The sequence below is a fragment of the Sipha flava genome, unplaced genomic scaffold (genome assembly GCF_003268045.1).
Source record: "Sipha flava isolate LNK unplaced genomic scaffold, YSA_version1 2_pilon_pilon, whole genome shotgun sequence".
NCBI lineage: Eukaryota > Metazoa > Arthropoda > Insecta > Hemiptera > Aphididae > Sipha > Sipha flava.
The window spans coordinates 301,979-320,554 of NW_020272972.1; the positions used below are offsets into that span (position 1 = coordinate 301,979).

At 31.1% G+C, this 18,576-nt stretch overlaps 1 protein-coding gene across 1 annotated transcript; it reads right to left on the reverse strand.

Moving 5' to 3' along the window:
* Positions 1 to 832: 832 nt before the first annotated feature.
* Positions 833 to 18,576, reverse strand: LOC112686186 (probable tubulin polyglutamylase TTLL2; the record flags this gene model as incomplete). The annotated part of the gene is given in 8 exon segments (XM_025558389.1): positions 833 to 2,210; positions 3,649 to 3,857; positions 4,437 to 4,713; positions 5,347 to 5,485; positions 8,384 to 8,490; positions 10,405 to 10,560; positions 13,294 to 13,418; positions 18,340 to 18,576. Coding segments are annotated over 7 exon segments (1,743 nt in total). The 3' UTR covers positions 833 to 1,436.

Sequence of the window (18,576 nt, forward strand, 5' to 3'; positions counted from 1 at the left end):
ATGCGTAGACGTACAAAAGATTATTGTAATTTTATACATTTGGCATGTGTAATATTCTACGTACCATAACGTAAACGGATAAAAAACCTCGCCAATTTAATTTATGTTTTTTTCTACTTCATTTCAACGTGTATATGTCGTTTTATAATAAACAATATAAACTTACGTTAAAAAACGTCGTTTGTTCATTATAATATCATTGGTTTAATTTGTCAAATAATGTCTTGAATAAATATCCATTATCTAAATACGTCTAAGCATACATTTAAACATTTTTAAAAATTTGAGGTCTTCATGAGATCATTTCTGTTTGAACGATTATTTCAAAACTAAGTTTGTATTGTTTTTATATTTTATATTGTTTGCATTTCAATTGAAAAAATATGAGTTATAAACGTTAAAAAAAAAAAAACCCATGAACGATTATAATTCGAATATATTTGCCCGATCGTTAATATTATTAGAATATGTAATGCATTTTCAGTCTTGTTTTAAGATTTAAGAGTTGGAACGTTAAATAACTGCAACGACCCCGATGATACGATTGTGGTGTACAAAGTTAGAATTAGTTTAGACAGACTGATCAGTCGTCGGACTCTAAGAGAAATATTTATTTTTTTTTAATAGATTATTTTGATTATGTCCATCAAAGAAAAATATATTTATATATAATCATATTTGTTTCAAGAACTTGTTGAGTTTTGTTGGCACGTGCCTATTTCAAACGTTGAACTCGATCGTCGGGGCCACGGATGATTATATTGAGCCTTCACATTAATCATCAAGTACCGCAACACTCGTGCGAGGAACGGTTCGAAACAAAACACAAATATTTATTACGATTGAGCAAGCCGTTCTCAAAAATAATCGTATATTTCTCGTAACAACAAAAATATAGTAATAGTATAATATTTCAGACTCGTACGTAGTAAAGCGAACACATAACTTCATAAGTACCTATTCAAAACACTAACGACAAAGGCAGTGTCGAATTTTCAAATAACAATATTGGCGAAAAAACTTTTTCCGGTTCGCTCGCTCGCTACACGAGAGACATATATATTACCATCGAAAACGACATATAAATACACGTCCGTGAGATGATAGAATATTATGAATAATGTCCGTAAATCTATAAAAAAAAAAAAAAAAAAAAAAAAAAACATAACAACGGTTCTGTACAGAACGGAATAAACATCGAACAACGGTATTGCAATAAAGTGTTCGTTAAATATTATATTATATGTGTACCGGGAGAAGAGGAGAAGACAAACATAATAAAACGGAAAGCGTAACATCACGAGTGCGTTGTCACGGAACCGAAAAGCAATCGGTGCGCGTGCGTGCGAATTCGCGTGCGTGCGTGCATGTGCGCGTAATAATACGTTCACACGTCTTAAGGTAGCGCGAGCGTGTCCGCGCGCCCGTATAGTCTTTCAGTTGGGCGGCAGCCACGGTTTGGTCGCGCCCGGGAACAGGTCCTTCAGCTTGTCGTTGAGCTCGCCGTCGGCCACGGCCGCGGTCAGGCCCTCGCACGACCTGGCCACCTTTTTGCAGCACCTCAGGTACTCCTGGATGTTCTTGATCGTGGCCCGGGCCGCGTTGCTCTCGTTGGCCGCCGCGGACGAGGGGAACCCGGGCCCGGCGGTGAACTGCTGCGACGGCGGCCGCGATCCGGTTCGCGGTCTCGGCGAATGCGCCGCGAACTCCGCGGCCGGCACGAACGGGTACACCCGGACCCAGTCGCCCTCCGCGTCCACCGGCCTGCGCCAGTCCTGGCCGTTGCCCCACACCGGCGAGCCGCACGTGTCCGCGGACGACAGCTGCACGTTCGCGCCGCGCTGCTTGCCAGCACCGTACTGCAGGGACGACGGTTGACGCGGCGCTGACGGTTGCTGCGGCGCTGACGTCATCAGTGCGTCGTAGTTTTTGTTGTTGTTGTTGTTGTGGTTACTGGTATTGCTGTCGTTGTTGTTGATGTTCGTCTTCCGTTTGGACTTCCACTTTTCCGTGGCCGCGGCGGCCAGGGCCGACGGTCGACCACCGTCGCCGAACCTCGGGCCCGACGCCGACCGGCACGCCATGCGGAACAGCGACAGACCCGTATTGCACATCGGTAGCCCGAGCAAGTCGAACATGTCGTGCAACAGCGGCCTTTTCACCTGGTTGTCCACGTCGCAATCGTTCCCGAGTGCCGGACTCAGGTTTACCTGCAAGCATTTTCGGTGTACACTAGTAATTTAAATGTTTTTTTTAAATATTAGGCTAATTATTGTAGTTGGTTTTTAACCGTTTGTCACCGATCATTATATCGATTTAATTCGAACCAGTCGCACGCCGGACTAGTCTGAATAGAGCGCGAGAAATGGGAAATTCGTTTTTCTTCGACGGTTTTCAACACGACAACATAATTACTATTTCGTTACGTACGACTACTCTCATCTTGTGAAAACGTTCTTATAGGTCGACGATGCTTGACTATATTATATGATAGATAGATTTAAATGTGATACATACTCGATAAACGATAACAAGTAAAAACACTAAATATTGTGATAAATTTATAAATTAAGTAATGGACTTGATCCATTGGTAATATTTGGTATATTAATTTAAAAAAAATACGTAGTTTGATTTAACAGTAACTGAGCACTTGTTTCTCTCAGACTTTCTCAATCGAATCGGTGAACTATGATTTTAATCATTATCGCGCGTGTCTATAAACTCGCGATTTTTTATCATCGCGTTAAGAAAACGTATAGAAATCGAACTATTTTTTTCGATTTTGAAATCATACTATGGGTTTAACCAATAGACAATGGTTGACCTTGAATTTTTCCGGGATGAATATAGGCAATCATATTAGTTGTTGTCGAATTGTTATGCTAGTACAATGTGGTTTTTAATATAGTTCAATAAATCCATTAAAAATCTAACGATACTAAAATTGATCGTTACCAATGTGAAATATAAACATTAAATATCAGGCATAAATATTTTTGTTGATCCTTTTATTAACACGCATCCGTAATTTATATTGCAATTATATTTTACCGAATGTGATAATAATAGTTATCGTCTTGATATCCCAAGGTTTTTTTTTGGATTGGATAAATTACAAGAATTGGTTTTTAAGTAATATTGTAGGATTAGAAGTACCGGGCCCCAATTCATGTTACGTGTTTCGTATCCTCGTGTCTAGCGTCAATGAAGTTGTGTGAAACCACTATCATAAAAAAGATAAACTGGAAAATCATGAATAATAATAATAAAATGCATAGTAAATACAATTATCTCGGTATGTATAGTATGATTTAAAGTACTATTAAGTGGATTTTGAACGTATTTTTTTTTATTGAACAAATACGGCCGACTCAATAACTATGTATAACAAACAAAAACGCAATTGGAATCGTGTAAGCCCATTTGAACGAGATTTACGTATTTACGTCCGTAATGGTTATAAAAAAGTAGAAAAAAAATCCCCATTGAACTTTATACACGACTAATATGTATAAATTATAATACATAATTAATTATTATAATAAATCAATGTTACGAGCATATTGAACAACAGCCTTTCTACATTCAGCGCGTAATGTCACGATCAAGTATTAATAAATGCATTATAATTAAAATATATTATACCTCTAGCAGCCAGGGTTTGAGATCGGAATCGACGAGTACGTCAAAACCATAAAGCTCGAAACAATTGGACGTGTTCGGTATACCTTTGCTTGTACATTGACTGGCCAATGTGAGACAGACAAGTACGGATATCTTTTGCCACAGCAGCCAATCGTTTATGCCGGATTGACGGATGTATTGTCGGAGTTGTTGGAGTGTCCACTTGCACCCTGCGCAAACAACGATTACGGTATAATTCTCGAACGGACATCGATACACTGATATTATAATCACGCATATATGATCAATCTATTTACTTTCCGAGTGTCTTTTAATACTTTCTATGATTTAACTAAATTTACCGAAAACTATTAAATCTGTCACATACACAGTTGTACCGTTAAGGCTTTTAGTTGATAAATATGTAAGTAATATAATTGGTTTTTTTTTTCATTGTAAACATGAAGTGTTAACAGTTATCGTGAGGAAAGTAAAATATACAAACGAAAATCGATTGATAAAATGAACGTGCTAAGTAGAAGCTCTACGCATAAATAATAAAACAATAGATATCGCCTACATTTGTAAAATAAGGGGTCACGAATTGAAAAAAAAGAAAGACTGCTTTCGTTTACGGTTCGCATTATAAAAAGACGATTTATCAGTAATACATAATGAGACCCCTCTTTAACAGTAGTAACCTTAACATCTTATCTATTTTTAAACGTTAAATTAATTCATAAATCCATTGTTTTAATATCTATAGCTGGAGGCCGATACCAGGTGGAATAATATAACTATGTAATTACCCAATCCTATTTTTTCTTTGGTCTCCGAATAGTTTGGGCCTAGCTTGTTGATCGAACTGTTGGTCAGGTGTGCAAATAGATTGTCTAGGTTGTTCAGTGAATACTTGTCAGTGCTGAACCGGGTTAGACCTTCCCTGTACATGTATATGGTGAGCGGATGGAACGACGGCACTAGAACGTACAGCCGTAGGTCGTATTTGTACCCGCCAATCAGCATCGGATTTTTCACGTACTTCTGTACTACGATGTTGGTATCGTAGACCAACTCACCAATTTGCTACGTAAAAACAGAAAACATTTTCGTTTCAAAATTAATCGAATTATCGCTTTTTATTCCCGTTCGATATGTTATACGCAGAACGGAAAACGTAATGTACTGTATGATATAATGCGCACCACTGCACATATGTATACATAATACGATGTCTATTCCAAACATGTCCCAGTCTATACCAATTCATAAAAAAAGAGGGTTTTCATAGGTTTTTATTTCATCATAGTGTAAGGTATTAAATTCCCCGGATTCTCCAAATCATCACATTCAAATTTAAAACTTTGAAATTGTGATTAATAAAATTAATAAGGTAATTGTTACTTGGTATCTGGTAAAAATTATTGAAATTTCCTGTTTATATTAGCATAAATACAATTAATACAATATAGGTTTTACGAATAATAAATATCGTTGATTCAATAGTTAATACAGAAACATTTTGTATTGATAAATATAAATGTATTGAAGTATTGTAGTTTTAAAAATAAAAAATCGTGAATATAAAAATTCTTGAAAAATAGTTGTAGTAGTATTCAGTCGTGAGTCTTCTCCCCTTCAATTTTGAGCATTGATATATACATGTATATCTATATTGTATTGCGGTTATAATTATATTATGTTTATTTGTTTACGTACCGAAATCAAAGATATGCCTTTTCCTTGACTTTTGCCGACAGGTTTGCATATCCAAATTGACTTTTCGCCGATGTCAGAATCGTGACTACATTCGGCTGCCAGTTTTGTATACTCAAGTGGTAGGTTGTATGAGTCTGGACTGGAATAAAAGAAAAAATCACCAACCATTAAAAAATGAATAAAAATACATATATAATATATGTATTATATAAGTTAACTAGTATGGTTTCCGTGATGTCATAACATTTTATAGGAGAAATATATACAATTCATTATAGTCTGTAAATAGCTTTTAGTTTACCAACCCGATAGGATATTTTAGATAAAAATGTATTATCAGTGGTGGTTTTTTCAACCCTTTGTGATGGAAAGAACCAGCCGCGAGTTTTATGGCTGTTTAACATGTCACGGTAAAATAAAATTGTATTATTTATGTACAGGGGTCCGAAAGAAGTATAACGTGTACAAAATATGTGTTGTGAATGTGGAAAAATATGAATAAACACCTGAATACGAATCGCGTGTACGGACACAAATAGGGGATGATGATTCCCAATCCCGCCCGTCTATTGCATCACACGTAATGTTTTTTTTTTTTTTTTTTTTACTAACGATATCTTTTCCTTTCCGCTTATTTTATATATATGCTACATGGTAATGATTACAATATTATATGACCGATCACGGTGAAACTAATGGATACCAAAAATAAAACATGATTACTTAAATAACGCATAAGGTTATTGTAGTTAAGAGTAATTTATTTATTTTTAGTAGGGCTATTGGTTATAAAAATTACAGAGGCGGAGGACCGATTTGATTAGTGATATTGCTACCGCAAAGGACAGCCGCTTGTTCGAATTTCGGTTACGAGGGCAGATTTTTTTCTTTATACTAGGCGATTTTTCTAGAGAGAGAATGATGTGCCATATTTCCCCATCTTTGCCAAATAAAAAATCAGAAAAACATATATTTACATGGATAGATTTTAAATTTGTCCATTTGACGACCAAACTTAGGAACCGACTTGCTCTAGGTTATTTAGCTGTGCGATATTGTTACAAAAAATTATTTACGACCGCGATTTTATTAACTTGTCCATTATTCGATCATTTTCAGTCAACTTCTACTTTAAAAGTAAAATAGTACGATGGAATTATACAATGGAAAACATTTACCTCTTACTTTCTAATTTGACAAGTGATGACTGACGTTTATTCAATTTTGTTCCATAGTTATAAAATGTTTAAATTTATGGTTATACGTATGTATATGAGGTAACGTCTAAAAACATTGACTTCGTAGCAACACTTTTGAATAATTAGTTATAGCTCGTTTCGTTTGTGTATAAAAACTCAACATGTATCTTTTAGTCATGATACATTACTAAAGCACTTATATATTTTTATAAACGCATCAAATCACGCGCTAAAACTATCTATATACGGTATAAGCTATACAGGTATATGGAGATAAGCGTTAATAGCTGTGGTGAATATAAATGCAATTCACCAAGCTATTTATTTTGGACTTCTGAACACTATATAAAGTCACGATAAAAAACAGTACGTATTTTTCCTTTCGTTTCAATATCACGACGCTGTATAATCGAATTTCATTTAGAAAATTAAAATATTGGGAGAAAAATTATGAATACATTCTAAGGGACATCAATAAAAATTGTTTAGAAATTCTAAAACAATTTTAAATAGTAATATTTTATGAAAAGTGTTATTATTTAGTGACATTAGGTACTATTAAATAATTTTAAATAGATACAATAGGGTTCTAATTGATACTTTGAAGGCGGTCATTTTACGAATTTCTCAACAGTTTTATCAATAGTTGCATAAAAATGACTGAAATTTATAAAAAAACAACATTTATGGCAAAATGTTATCCAACAAAATCAAATGTTTGTATTCATCGTAATTCAAAAAAAAAAAATAAACGTAGAGACTTGACATTTTCGTCGATTGCTAATTTCACTATTTGTTATGGATAATATAACTTTCAATCGATTTGTTGAGTTATTTATGGGTAATTTAAAATTTCATGTTTTCCAAGTATTGATTCAAAAATAAATTTGGTTTGATAAAAAAAAACTTGAAAATATAATCATTGTTCTACATACATATATATATATATTACTGATAAATGAAAAAACGATTGAGTTTAATTAAAAAAAAAAAAAAATTACAAGCAATTAAATATTTAATTTTGAAAAAATAATAAAATTGAAAAAAAAACACTCAGTTTTTATTCTTAAAGTTTGAATTATCCTAACCGTAAGATCTCAAACCATAATAATACTATTAACTGTAAGATCTCAAAACAATTATTGAGTATTTATATAAACATTTTAAAGACATCTCATAGTTTTGAAATATTTTGATGAAACTTGTGTTTCTTATACTCCTGAAATTTTCGATTTTTCCAAATTTGAATCGGTAATAGCTTGATAATACAAGGGAACATAATGCAGTTTTAATATAATTTATATACCTATCAAGTGGCCTTTTTTAAAACCGACCTATCCGACTCATTTCTTTCAGAATCATTTTTTCAAAAGCAATGATACTTTGGTTTCAAGTTTAAAAGGCCAATACAGCGATCACTCATTCACCTGAGCATAAATTTTCACCCTTTATTTTTTATAAAATTTATAAATTCAGTATATATATTAATTTTTTAAACTCGTTTTATAACACGCAAACGCACAATTAACTCATAAGCGTATCAAAATTGATTCCGAATTTCCGTATAATCTTGTATAATAACTGTAGACTTTTAACATGATAATATGGTAAGTAAACTGTCATATTATATTATGTGAGGGTTAATTTTCGTGTTTTCATATTGTACTATAATATGAAAAACGATTTTTTTTTAATACACAAGGCGTTTCTTATATGCAATATAAGTACTTGCGTGTATATAATAATTGGATCTATTGTTATTATTTTTTTCCTAGGAAAAGGCAATTCAATATTTTGAATATTCCCTTATAAAAAACAAGTACTTCAATGTTCATTACCTGAAATCGAAGAGTGATGAGCCGAAAATATTCTTCATGCGTTTCAAATATCGCCACAAGTTATCTTTCCGACACAATGTTGATCCACTAGGTATGTGGTTGCTAAACTAAACAATAAAAACAATTACACAAATTTTGTGAGTGTATTGATTAGATTATTATATCAGTCAAGTATAACGTTTAGCTTATTATCGCTTCTACGTATATAATACTTTTAAACATTTTAGATGCTATCCTCAAGTACCTAAAGTGAAGTAAAATATTATAAATGCACAAATATTTCAATACTTATATGTATGTAAATCGATCCCATAATAAAATTATGTTTTTTTTTTGAAGGAGTAGAAGGTATAATAAAACATTATATCGTCATTAAATGTAAAAAATAAATATTAATACTTAATGTATATCAAATTTTTTTTACGTTATTAATAAGAACTATTCAATCATCGCAAACAAAATTATATTTAATGCTGATCAAGGTTTAAAGTGGCAAAAAGGGGCAGGGGGTATCTAATCTCTAATATACTCTAATTCTCAGAATTCCATATAGTTTCATATAATTATTGAGTAATTAATTATAAATAGGTATATATATATATTATTAAGTGTTTTTAGTGAACAATTTCCTCCATGAACTATTCATGTGCTGTAAAAATGTGTAAACTTGTAAGCTACTCACTTATTGTTTTAAATAACAGATCGAATATATATTTTTTCTTTCTTTAGTTAGTTTTGACTGTAGAACACTGATTAACACCAAGTGACATCAATTGCAAAATTGTAAAGCCAATTTTTCAACTATTCTACTGTGTATAATTATTTTTAACAAACAGTTGAGCGTTTATGTAAAAATTTTCGGAGAACCTTTTAAAAGGGACGCTTTATAAGCGTTGTGATAGATAGGAAAGTGAATTTCCTCGCGTCCTACCCCACTTTAAAGCTTAATTATAATATAACATTTGTTTCTTCTATTTATTTTAATTTTGACTCCACTATATTTTTTAACAGTTATCAAAATGTGATATTGACTTATTTTACAGTTAAGACATTATTAACATAAATTATGATTATACAGTTATAATTAGAAATATATTCGATGAAAACGTTTATAAAAATGTTAAAGAAGAATATCATTTTTGTGGTTCTGATACAAAAATATTAGATGATAAATGCTAAGTCGAAATAAATTTGGAAAAATATTAAAGCGATCGGAAAAATGTTTTTATTATGAAAAGAATTTTACTAGGAAATAATATTGAACACAATTGAAACGTAGGAACAGTTAAAATTAAAAAATTAAAAATTAAAATTAAATATGATGAGAAATCGTTTAGGACCACCTCAATGTTATTATTACAAGTATAGCCATAATAAATAAGAAACCTTTAATTTTTTTTTTTTTTATTATTATTACAAACTACTATGGCTGCAAGTATGTTTTGGTGAAAAAAATAAATTAAAAAGGAAATCTATGACAATGGAGCGTCGGCCAATAAGGATAGGTAATTTACGTCGCTGTCACCGTGCGAAAGATGTACATTGTACATAGTATTCATGCATAAGTTGGAAACCGTTAAATCGCCCGAAACCGTATGGACGTTGTATTCGTTTTTGGCGCATGGTCATCATCAAAAGCTGCAGCTTATTCAATCGACGCAGTGCAAAAAAACATTATTACGAGTTCTATCGGAATCGGGTCAACTCACTCAAATCTCCGTGACTGAAACCGCGCCGCTGTTATTACAACGTATACGGTAGCGACTAATAACACATATACATACACACACACACACACACACACACACACACTAGTACATCACTACGTACACCAAGAGCGTACCCAAGGGGGGGTTTCGGGTCCGGACTTCTCCACTGAAATTTCTACATACTCAACGATTTAATAGTAAATAGTATAATAATAGTATATAGTGTATTTTAATTTCCCATTATCAGATAAAATAAAAATGTTGGACTCCCCACAAAAAATTCTTGGGTACGTTCCTGACGTACACACATACCTGCCATATTTTCTGATGTTTATAGTGCGACAATGAGAATCCGGCTGATTTCCACCACAAGTTCCAATATTCGTCCGCGGGCACCGACCACGCAGACCACGTAGAGTCGCCGTTCTTCGTGCCTTCGTATTCCTTCCAACCACGTTCTTGACACACCTACACGGCGGGCAAAAAAACAATAATAACAATATTAAATATAAAAAAAAAAAAAAAAAAATTACACGATTATCTCGTACAAGTATATTAATGTTATTTTATAGTGTTGGTGAGCGCGTTCGCGTCATGTGTATACGTTCTCACGCTACACATTTCCTTCTACTGCATCAGTGTATTTACTATAATACCTCGTAACCCAACCCTGTCGACTTCCGATCAAAAAGAAAACATATACATCATGAACATCACGCATACCCACTTATTGTACTAATATAATATAAACCGCACTAATTGAAATATTCACAGTGTGCTGTATTATGTGACACGTATCGTCGTATTAACTGTTGTAGAGGTGTAACGTTTTTATAGTAGTACAAGAACGATAACGATCGAGTCTTGTTCAAGTCTTACAAACATTTATTTTTATAATATACATATATGTATACGATTTGTTTGTGGACGGATTAACTTGTGGACTATTCGTATAGAAAATGTGATCAAGTACATAATAATCTTTATTTTTGTATCTGTTTATATTTATTTTTTCCCGCGCGGTTTGGAAGTAGTTAACCTTTACAACGATGACCGTACAAAATACGCAGACGTGTATACCATGTAGTACGACGAATGTTAGTATTAAACTTACTATTTTTCGGTTTATTATGGATTCCAAAATCTTAATTTACATTGTATTTCATTTATTTTAATTTTGAGTATATTTATCATGTTTAATTAAATGTTTGTTTAATCACAATATTAAATCGTAGTTCTCTTTATTCATTTATATCTTTGTTTATAGGTTTAAATGCTTTCAATTATTAATGAACTGTGAGAAAATAAACTAACTTTGTGTCCTTAAAAGGAATGATTGTTCAAACTAGTCTTGCGGTAACAACAATTGGCTCTATACATTCTGTCGTTCTGGTGTTTTATTTATGTACGATCATGTTTCTGCTACACTTGTATAATTGCATTACTTTACATTTACGTACATGGGTTATTGTAATGATGCGACACATTGGATTCAAAAGTAAAAACTATATAATGCCGTCAGGCACTGTTAAACGTGAAAACGATTATTTATAGTTTTTAAACAGATCCTAATAAGTAATAATAACCAAAAATAAGCTATTAAAATAAATGCAAACGAATAATAATAATTAATATATTGAAATGTAAGTAAAAAATATTTTAAATATTATTAAAATATTTATGTTTTAAATTGCATTTATACTGCTAGTTATAATATTGAAGTAGTTTTAAATAGAAAATAAATTATACTTCAAATTACTCATATGTAAATCAAACAGTTACATGTAAATTTAAAATGATCAACTTAAATGTTTTATTCAATTCAATATAATCTAAATATGAAATATAGCAATACTTTAATGACGATGTACGGTTGTAAATAAGACTTAAAAAAAGTATATTTTAGACTTAAGGATACGTTTTAATTATGATTCATAACAAGGTATATGATTTAAATTAATAATAGGTAAATACAGTAAGAATTATCACATATAAAAACTGTTAAGAAGCATAACTTCCAATATTCGTATGAAAAACAAATTTTATTTTGTGCTTGTTTTAAATTTTAAATGAGAAACTAAATTTTGGTTTTCATGTACTAAATTTCTGGCTTTGTGGAAAGCACAATTTTAATTTTGAATTTTCTTATAACCAATTAAATCAAATTAATTTACGTGCTAAAAATAATATATAAATAATAAAAAGTGAATTTGTAATTATAAATGATCATTTAAATCTTATAGAAAGGTATTCAAATCGAATACTATATTTAAGTCTAGCGCCAAATAAATTATTATAATATATTAATATACATTATTTATATTATTATTATTGTTTGCATATGTTTTTAAATAAGTGTATTCTATTTATAGTAAATTACAGTACATGTGGCCGATTTAAAATAGTGATTTAAAAATATGTTTAACGTTTATTTTTTTTCTCAACTTGTGTCGGAAAAAGGAAAACATGCATTAGATATCTACTACATAATGGTATTGAAATCAAACAGACATTTTTATAGTAGACTATTCAATAAAGCAACAAATGCTCTTTTGATAAAAATAGTTTCGTATATTGGAGTGGATTCACGAGCTATATTTTTCATACTATTATCATAGCCATTTTGTATGACGAAATATAAAGCACAAACGAATAAGTCAGTTAAAATTGTTGAACGACAAATTAAGCCGTCACGACTAACTCTTCTTTCCTCGAAAACTACGAGAACGTACACATAAACCAAAAATGTTGGAAACGATGTGCATGCCGTACGTAAATTACAACCAGAGTTATGTTGTTTGATGTTATATTAATTATTATTATTCTACTGAAGCAGTTGCAACTTGCAAATATAGCAATTATTGTTACGGTAGAGTAAGGTTCGTGACATTTTAATAAAGAGCAAAAAAATGACAGGCAATATATCCTTTGAATTCTTAAAAAAAAAAAAAAAAAAAAAACTATTATAACAGAAAAGAAAGAAAGAAATAAAAGAATCAAAAGATATCGCATATTATTATAGTAGTTCATGTCTTATATTAATTTTTGTTTGTATAATTTTTACGAAATACTGCAGAAGTGTGCAGAAAATAGTGTTTTCAAACGCCAACGCCCTATGGATTTCCAATAAAATAGTTAGCTGACTGGAAAATATTTTAGGAATATTCAGGGCTTCTCAAAGGATAAGTCATAGTATATTACCTGTTTGATTAGGGCCGGGCCAGTGCCGTTCTCATTAACTCGGAATATGAAGGGTCTATCTTCAGGTGCGGTGGATGACATATTGCCGATCCTCTAGATCCGTGCAATCAGATCCGTGTAATAACCTACAAATAAGACAAATAAAATAAAATTAAATCTCACTGTATAAATAAGCATTTTTCAAATTGAAAATATTATTATATGGAATAGATTATATTTTAGTTGTTCGCAATAGGTATGTGAACGTTTTGATGTACGGAAAACATTTAATAATGAAACCGTTTCGGAGAGTGGCCAACAGTGAAATGACCGGCAGATGTGACGGTGCGTGACTGTGAAAATCTTTGTTGGAAAAATAATAGTGGTGTAAAATACACTTACCCATTACAAACTGTGGCAATAATGGTAATAATATTGTTATCGACGTTAGATAATATAATTTATATATTAATTTATTTGTTTATGTGCATACAGACGCTGTAAACGTTTAACACACCGAATATACACACGTATATTAGGTAAGCAATCGTTAAAGCGTTGTCGATGGGCGCGCCGTCGGGCATATATATTTTGAGGATAGGAATTTTGTGCTCGAAAGACATCGCGATGTATGAACTAATTAATATGAAATTATTGTTTCCGGAAATGTGGGACGGGAAAAGAGTGATTGGCGTTTTGTTAAGAGAGTAAATTGTTTGAGACCTATTGAAGTTTTTAATCCGGTTGAGTGAACGAAATCGACTGTCAAGTTGCAATTAATGATAATGATCGGACGGAGGAAATTGATTTTTTTTTATGGTAATATTTCATTTCGTAAAATATCAGATTAAAATTCATGGAATAAGTTGTTTATATATTATGAACAGAAAAAAATAGATTAGTTAATGCTTTTTAAATAGTGTACATATGCTTTTGTTGAAATAACCTTGGGTGTGTCATTTAACACATTTTATGACGAACCCTAGACTTAGGAAATATTTTTATGCGTGTAACACAGATCTATCAAGATATGAATTAATGTGGGCCGAGTAACTTTAGGCTTCTTTCGTACCAGTACTAATATTTTATTTATCCTTATGCTTCATTAATCATGATATTTTATCTACAAAATGTTTTATGTGAGTCAAATGATTTACTTACTTGAGTTTTTTTTGTTTAAATTTTTAGACTTGTAATGATAAAAAATATTATTTTGAAAGTCTACCATAGCGAGTATTTTATTTTTTTAAATGGGCGATACTTGATTACTCAATTATTATAAACAACACACACACACACACACACACACACACACACACACACACACACACAAGGGCACCGTCAGGAATTTTGACAGGGGGGTGCATCGTGCATAGTATACGCTGATTTTTAAATAATGTTTAATTTATTTTAGTAGAAATACATAGAAATATTTTTTCAAATTATATGTCCGTACAAAGTTATTTTTGTTTATTTGTCGGATACAAAGTAATGAGGGGTATTGGCATAGAGTAATAGAGTATTACTCTATGGGTATTGACTACGATTAGAAAATTCGATAATGATCGACAACTCGTAAGCTTATCGCATGTGATAAAAGTGACCGATTTATAAATTGACTATACTTGTGACAACTGGCATGTCCTTTATATTGAAAAACCTAGGCGTTTACAGTTATTATTAGGGCTCAGATTTCAATGCATTTGCATCTTTTTTTTGGGATGTTATACGCGATGCTTTCCAAATTACAAATTTGTTTCAGGTACTCCGTGTTCTACCCACAAACATTTTTTGTAGCTTTTTGCATTCTTAGCGGATTTTATACGAGCATTTTTTGATATTATTAATGCATTAAAGAAATACTAATCTTACAGTGCAATTCAAATATTTAATTTAATTTTTAATTCAATTTTTGATTTTAATTTATTTTTTATTTTTTGTAGTGTAATGTAAATAAAATTTCAATTTTTATTCATTTTTTAATAATAATTTGAATGTATTTAATAAATGATGCACTTTTTGATATTTTTTGGGAATTTTTTAGAGTTTTTAGGTTATAAATGCATTTTTTGAAAGGGCATTTTTTTATATTTTTAGGGCATTTAAATCCGATCCCTAGTTATTATTTAAAAATAAATATTATAATTTATAATAGATAAACAATAATTATTATGTAAAATAAGTATTATAATTTTTAATAGATAATTATGTAAAATAAATATTATAATAGATTACCAAAACAAAATAAAATATTTTAAAAATGTACCATTAATTTTTTTTTTTTTTGAGAAGCCAGGGGGGTGCAATTGCACCCCCGTGCATGCCCCCATCGCGGCGCCCTTACACACACATATATATATATATATATTTATATAAATGAACAATGGGGATTTTTGGAGGAAAAAAAGTCTTATTCCCGAATAGGAATTGACACTTTTTTGGCAAAGTAAAATCATGAACTTGTGCGGAAATATTCCTCATGTTAGAAAAATGTAAAAAATGTTTGTTTTGATAAAATGTTCTTTCTTGTTGACTAAATATGACGTTTAAAAAAGTAAAAACTCAAATTCTATATTAATATAAAGTTCAAAAATATTTTATTTTTATATTATTTGTAACTACTACACAAATTTAATAATTAGAAAAAAATTAATAATAACAATCTACATAATATTATTTAACTTTTTGTTAAACTGAATAATTTCTCAAACATAAATTAAAAAAATAATACTGATGAAAGGTACCAAATATATTAATACTGTATTTTTAAACTCTTTTTAAGTACAAATTTAGTTATATTAGTAATAAGATAAAACACCGAAATACTGCGTTCAGTCTTTCAAAATAAAACCATTTGATATAGGTATCACATACAAAAATAATAATCGTAATATCGAGGAAAATTGGAAAAGTAGTAAAGAAAATACCCGGGAAAATAACTTTTCTCAGGAATATTTACTGGGAAAATTTCCAATGGGACATCTCTATTCCCAAGTACTGCACTAGTTTTATGTTAATTTTCCAACTAGGCAAAACCTGACAAATCTTATGAGAGATTAATGTACAGCAGTTCAAGCATATTATTTTCTTGTTGATTTTTTTTTATTAAATTAGATAACAGAAATTAAAATTAAATACTTAAAATAATGCATTGATTGTAAAAATCTAGAACTACAATTATTTTAATTATTAAATAATATTTTAATATTCTGTAATGCTTACTCGTGTTAGTACCGTACACAAAATACGTTTTTTATAGTTTTAAAAAAATATATAGCAAATACTAGATCAGACAAAAATAAAAAAAAAATGTCTGAAATCGAATACCATTATTTAAAAATTATATTAACTATAATTATATTTTCCAATTTTATTATTTTTATGTTTTTTGTTTTTTTTTGTAGAATATAAAAACACTGGAAACACTTAACATTTTCAACCATAATGATGACAATGATTATTATTTATTACCATAGCATTGGTACTGGTACATTTTTATAGGTAAAGTATGTTCCTGTTTAAACATTTTATTATAAAATAAATTCGATTTATAATACAATCGAGTTGTTTTCGCTAGTGAAAAATATATTTTAAAAGAAATAATATGTTTGAAACATGCAAAGTACTTATAAAATAAATACTGAAAAAATGTAAAATACTGAAATATACGATTTATGAAAAATACTTAGGCGCAGTAAAGTAAATTGTATTCTAGGTAAAAACTTATAGCATCGTTGTCATTATTTATTTTATTATATTTTGACTAATAACATAAAAGTCGTATAGCATAAAAGCTTTTGTGATCAAATTAAACGAGATACCAAATGAAAAAACTACTCGAAATAGTGTAAGATAGGTAATGAAAACGGACAGGTGTGTTTCAATTTGTTTACCAACAAAATGTAATAATTTTTTTTCAGTGTATTTACTTAATTGATGTATTGGGTGCCCATATAACCGCTATTAGCACATAAAAACGATTAACTGTGAATCCCGGTTTACCCAAAAGCTTCAGAAATTGTATTAAAAAATATGGTTAATGTTATGACAGTTTGGTTTGTTGTAACTCAACAAAGAAAATCTTATCGAAATTCATAAATACATATTATATCATCATGTCATCGAAATTATTTTAATGATTATATTTTCACATTGCATTAATTTTAAAAACATTTAATCAGAGGTATTCGATATCAAAGAATAAATTTAATTTGTACATTTTATAGGACAGATAAATATAAATATTTTACAATCCCTGGGGAAAAAATGTTGTTGAACGCGTGGTCTGGTAGTAATAAAATCTTTAAATATATTTTGGCAACGTGTTAATGCGTTAAGTTTAAAACGAGTAATTGTAGAAAACCGATCAATACACTCCAGATCATGTAATCATAGATTAATTTGAGTTCTAAAAATATATCCCTTTAGTTTGTGTTTACAATTGAGTAAACTGTTTAGTAACTATGTCAATCGGAACATTATTTATTTTCTACATAGATTTTTACTGTAACGTACTACGTACTACTGATATATAATAAGGACGTGGTAATGTTTTTATTTTAATAACTTTCTCATTAGAAAAAAATTATATTATTTTTATACGTTTGCCGGTTACGCATTGTGTGTTGAAGAAAAAAAAAAATCTAATTAACAATGATAATTTACTATTTATAATCTTATTGTTACAACGTTCGTATATAATTACGAAATGTATACGGATACATGGTTTAGCGGTTTAAGGTGATCGTAATGTGCACGAACAATACCTTGTTAAGATCGCTTGGGTTGGAAAAAAAAAAAAAAACCGATGTTCGCGCAACTACGTTATTGCGATTGCGGAAGGTTCGCGGTAATCACGGAACGGAGTGAACCTGTAACGATGATGTTGTCCGTGGTACGCAACGGGTTACCGGACGTATGTAAGTCGACGTTAAGTTTTGCGTTATCAGAGTGGTATGGACGTCGTACCGCGTTTGACGGCGGTCGAGTTTCGAACGGGAGGAGAGGTGCGGAAAAGAAAAACCGAACAAACACGCGGACGAGACTCGGGGCACGATTCCTTCTCACCTGTGCGGACCATGGAGATGATGCGCTCCATTCGGTGGTTTTTCCCGGTGGCGACGGACGGCAGCAATGATTTTCACCGCTATCGCGCGGCGCGGCGATACGACGACGACCCGGCGAACGTCGTCACGAAATGCGCGCGCACGGGCATGTCGGCGCGGACGTCGACGGATGAGAGTAGCGAATTCGCGAGCGTCGCGCCCGAGGAAACGCGGTTTTATGGTTTTGCGGGCCGTAAAA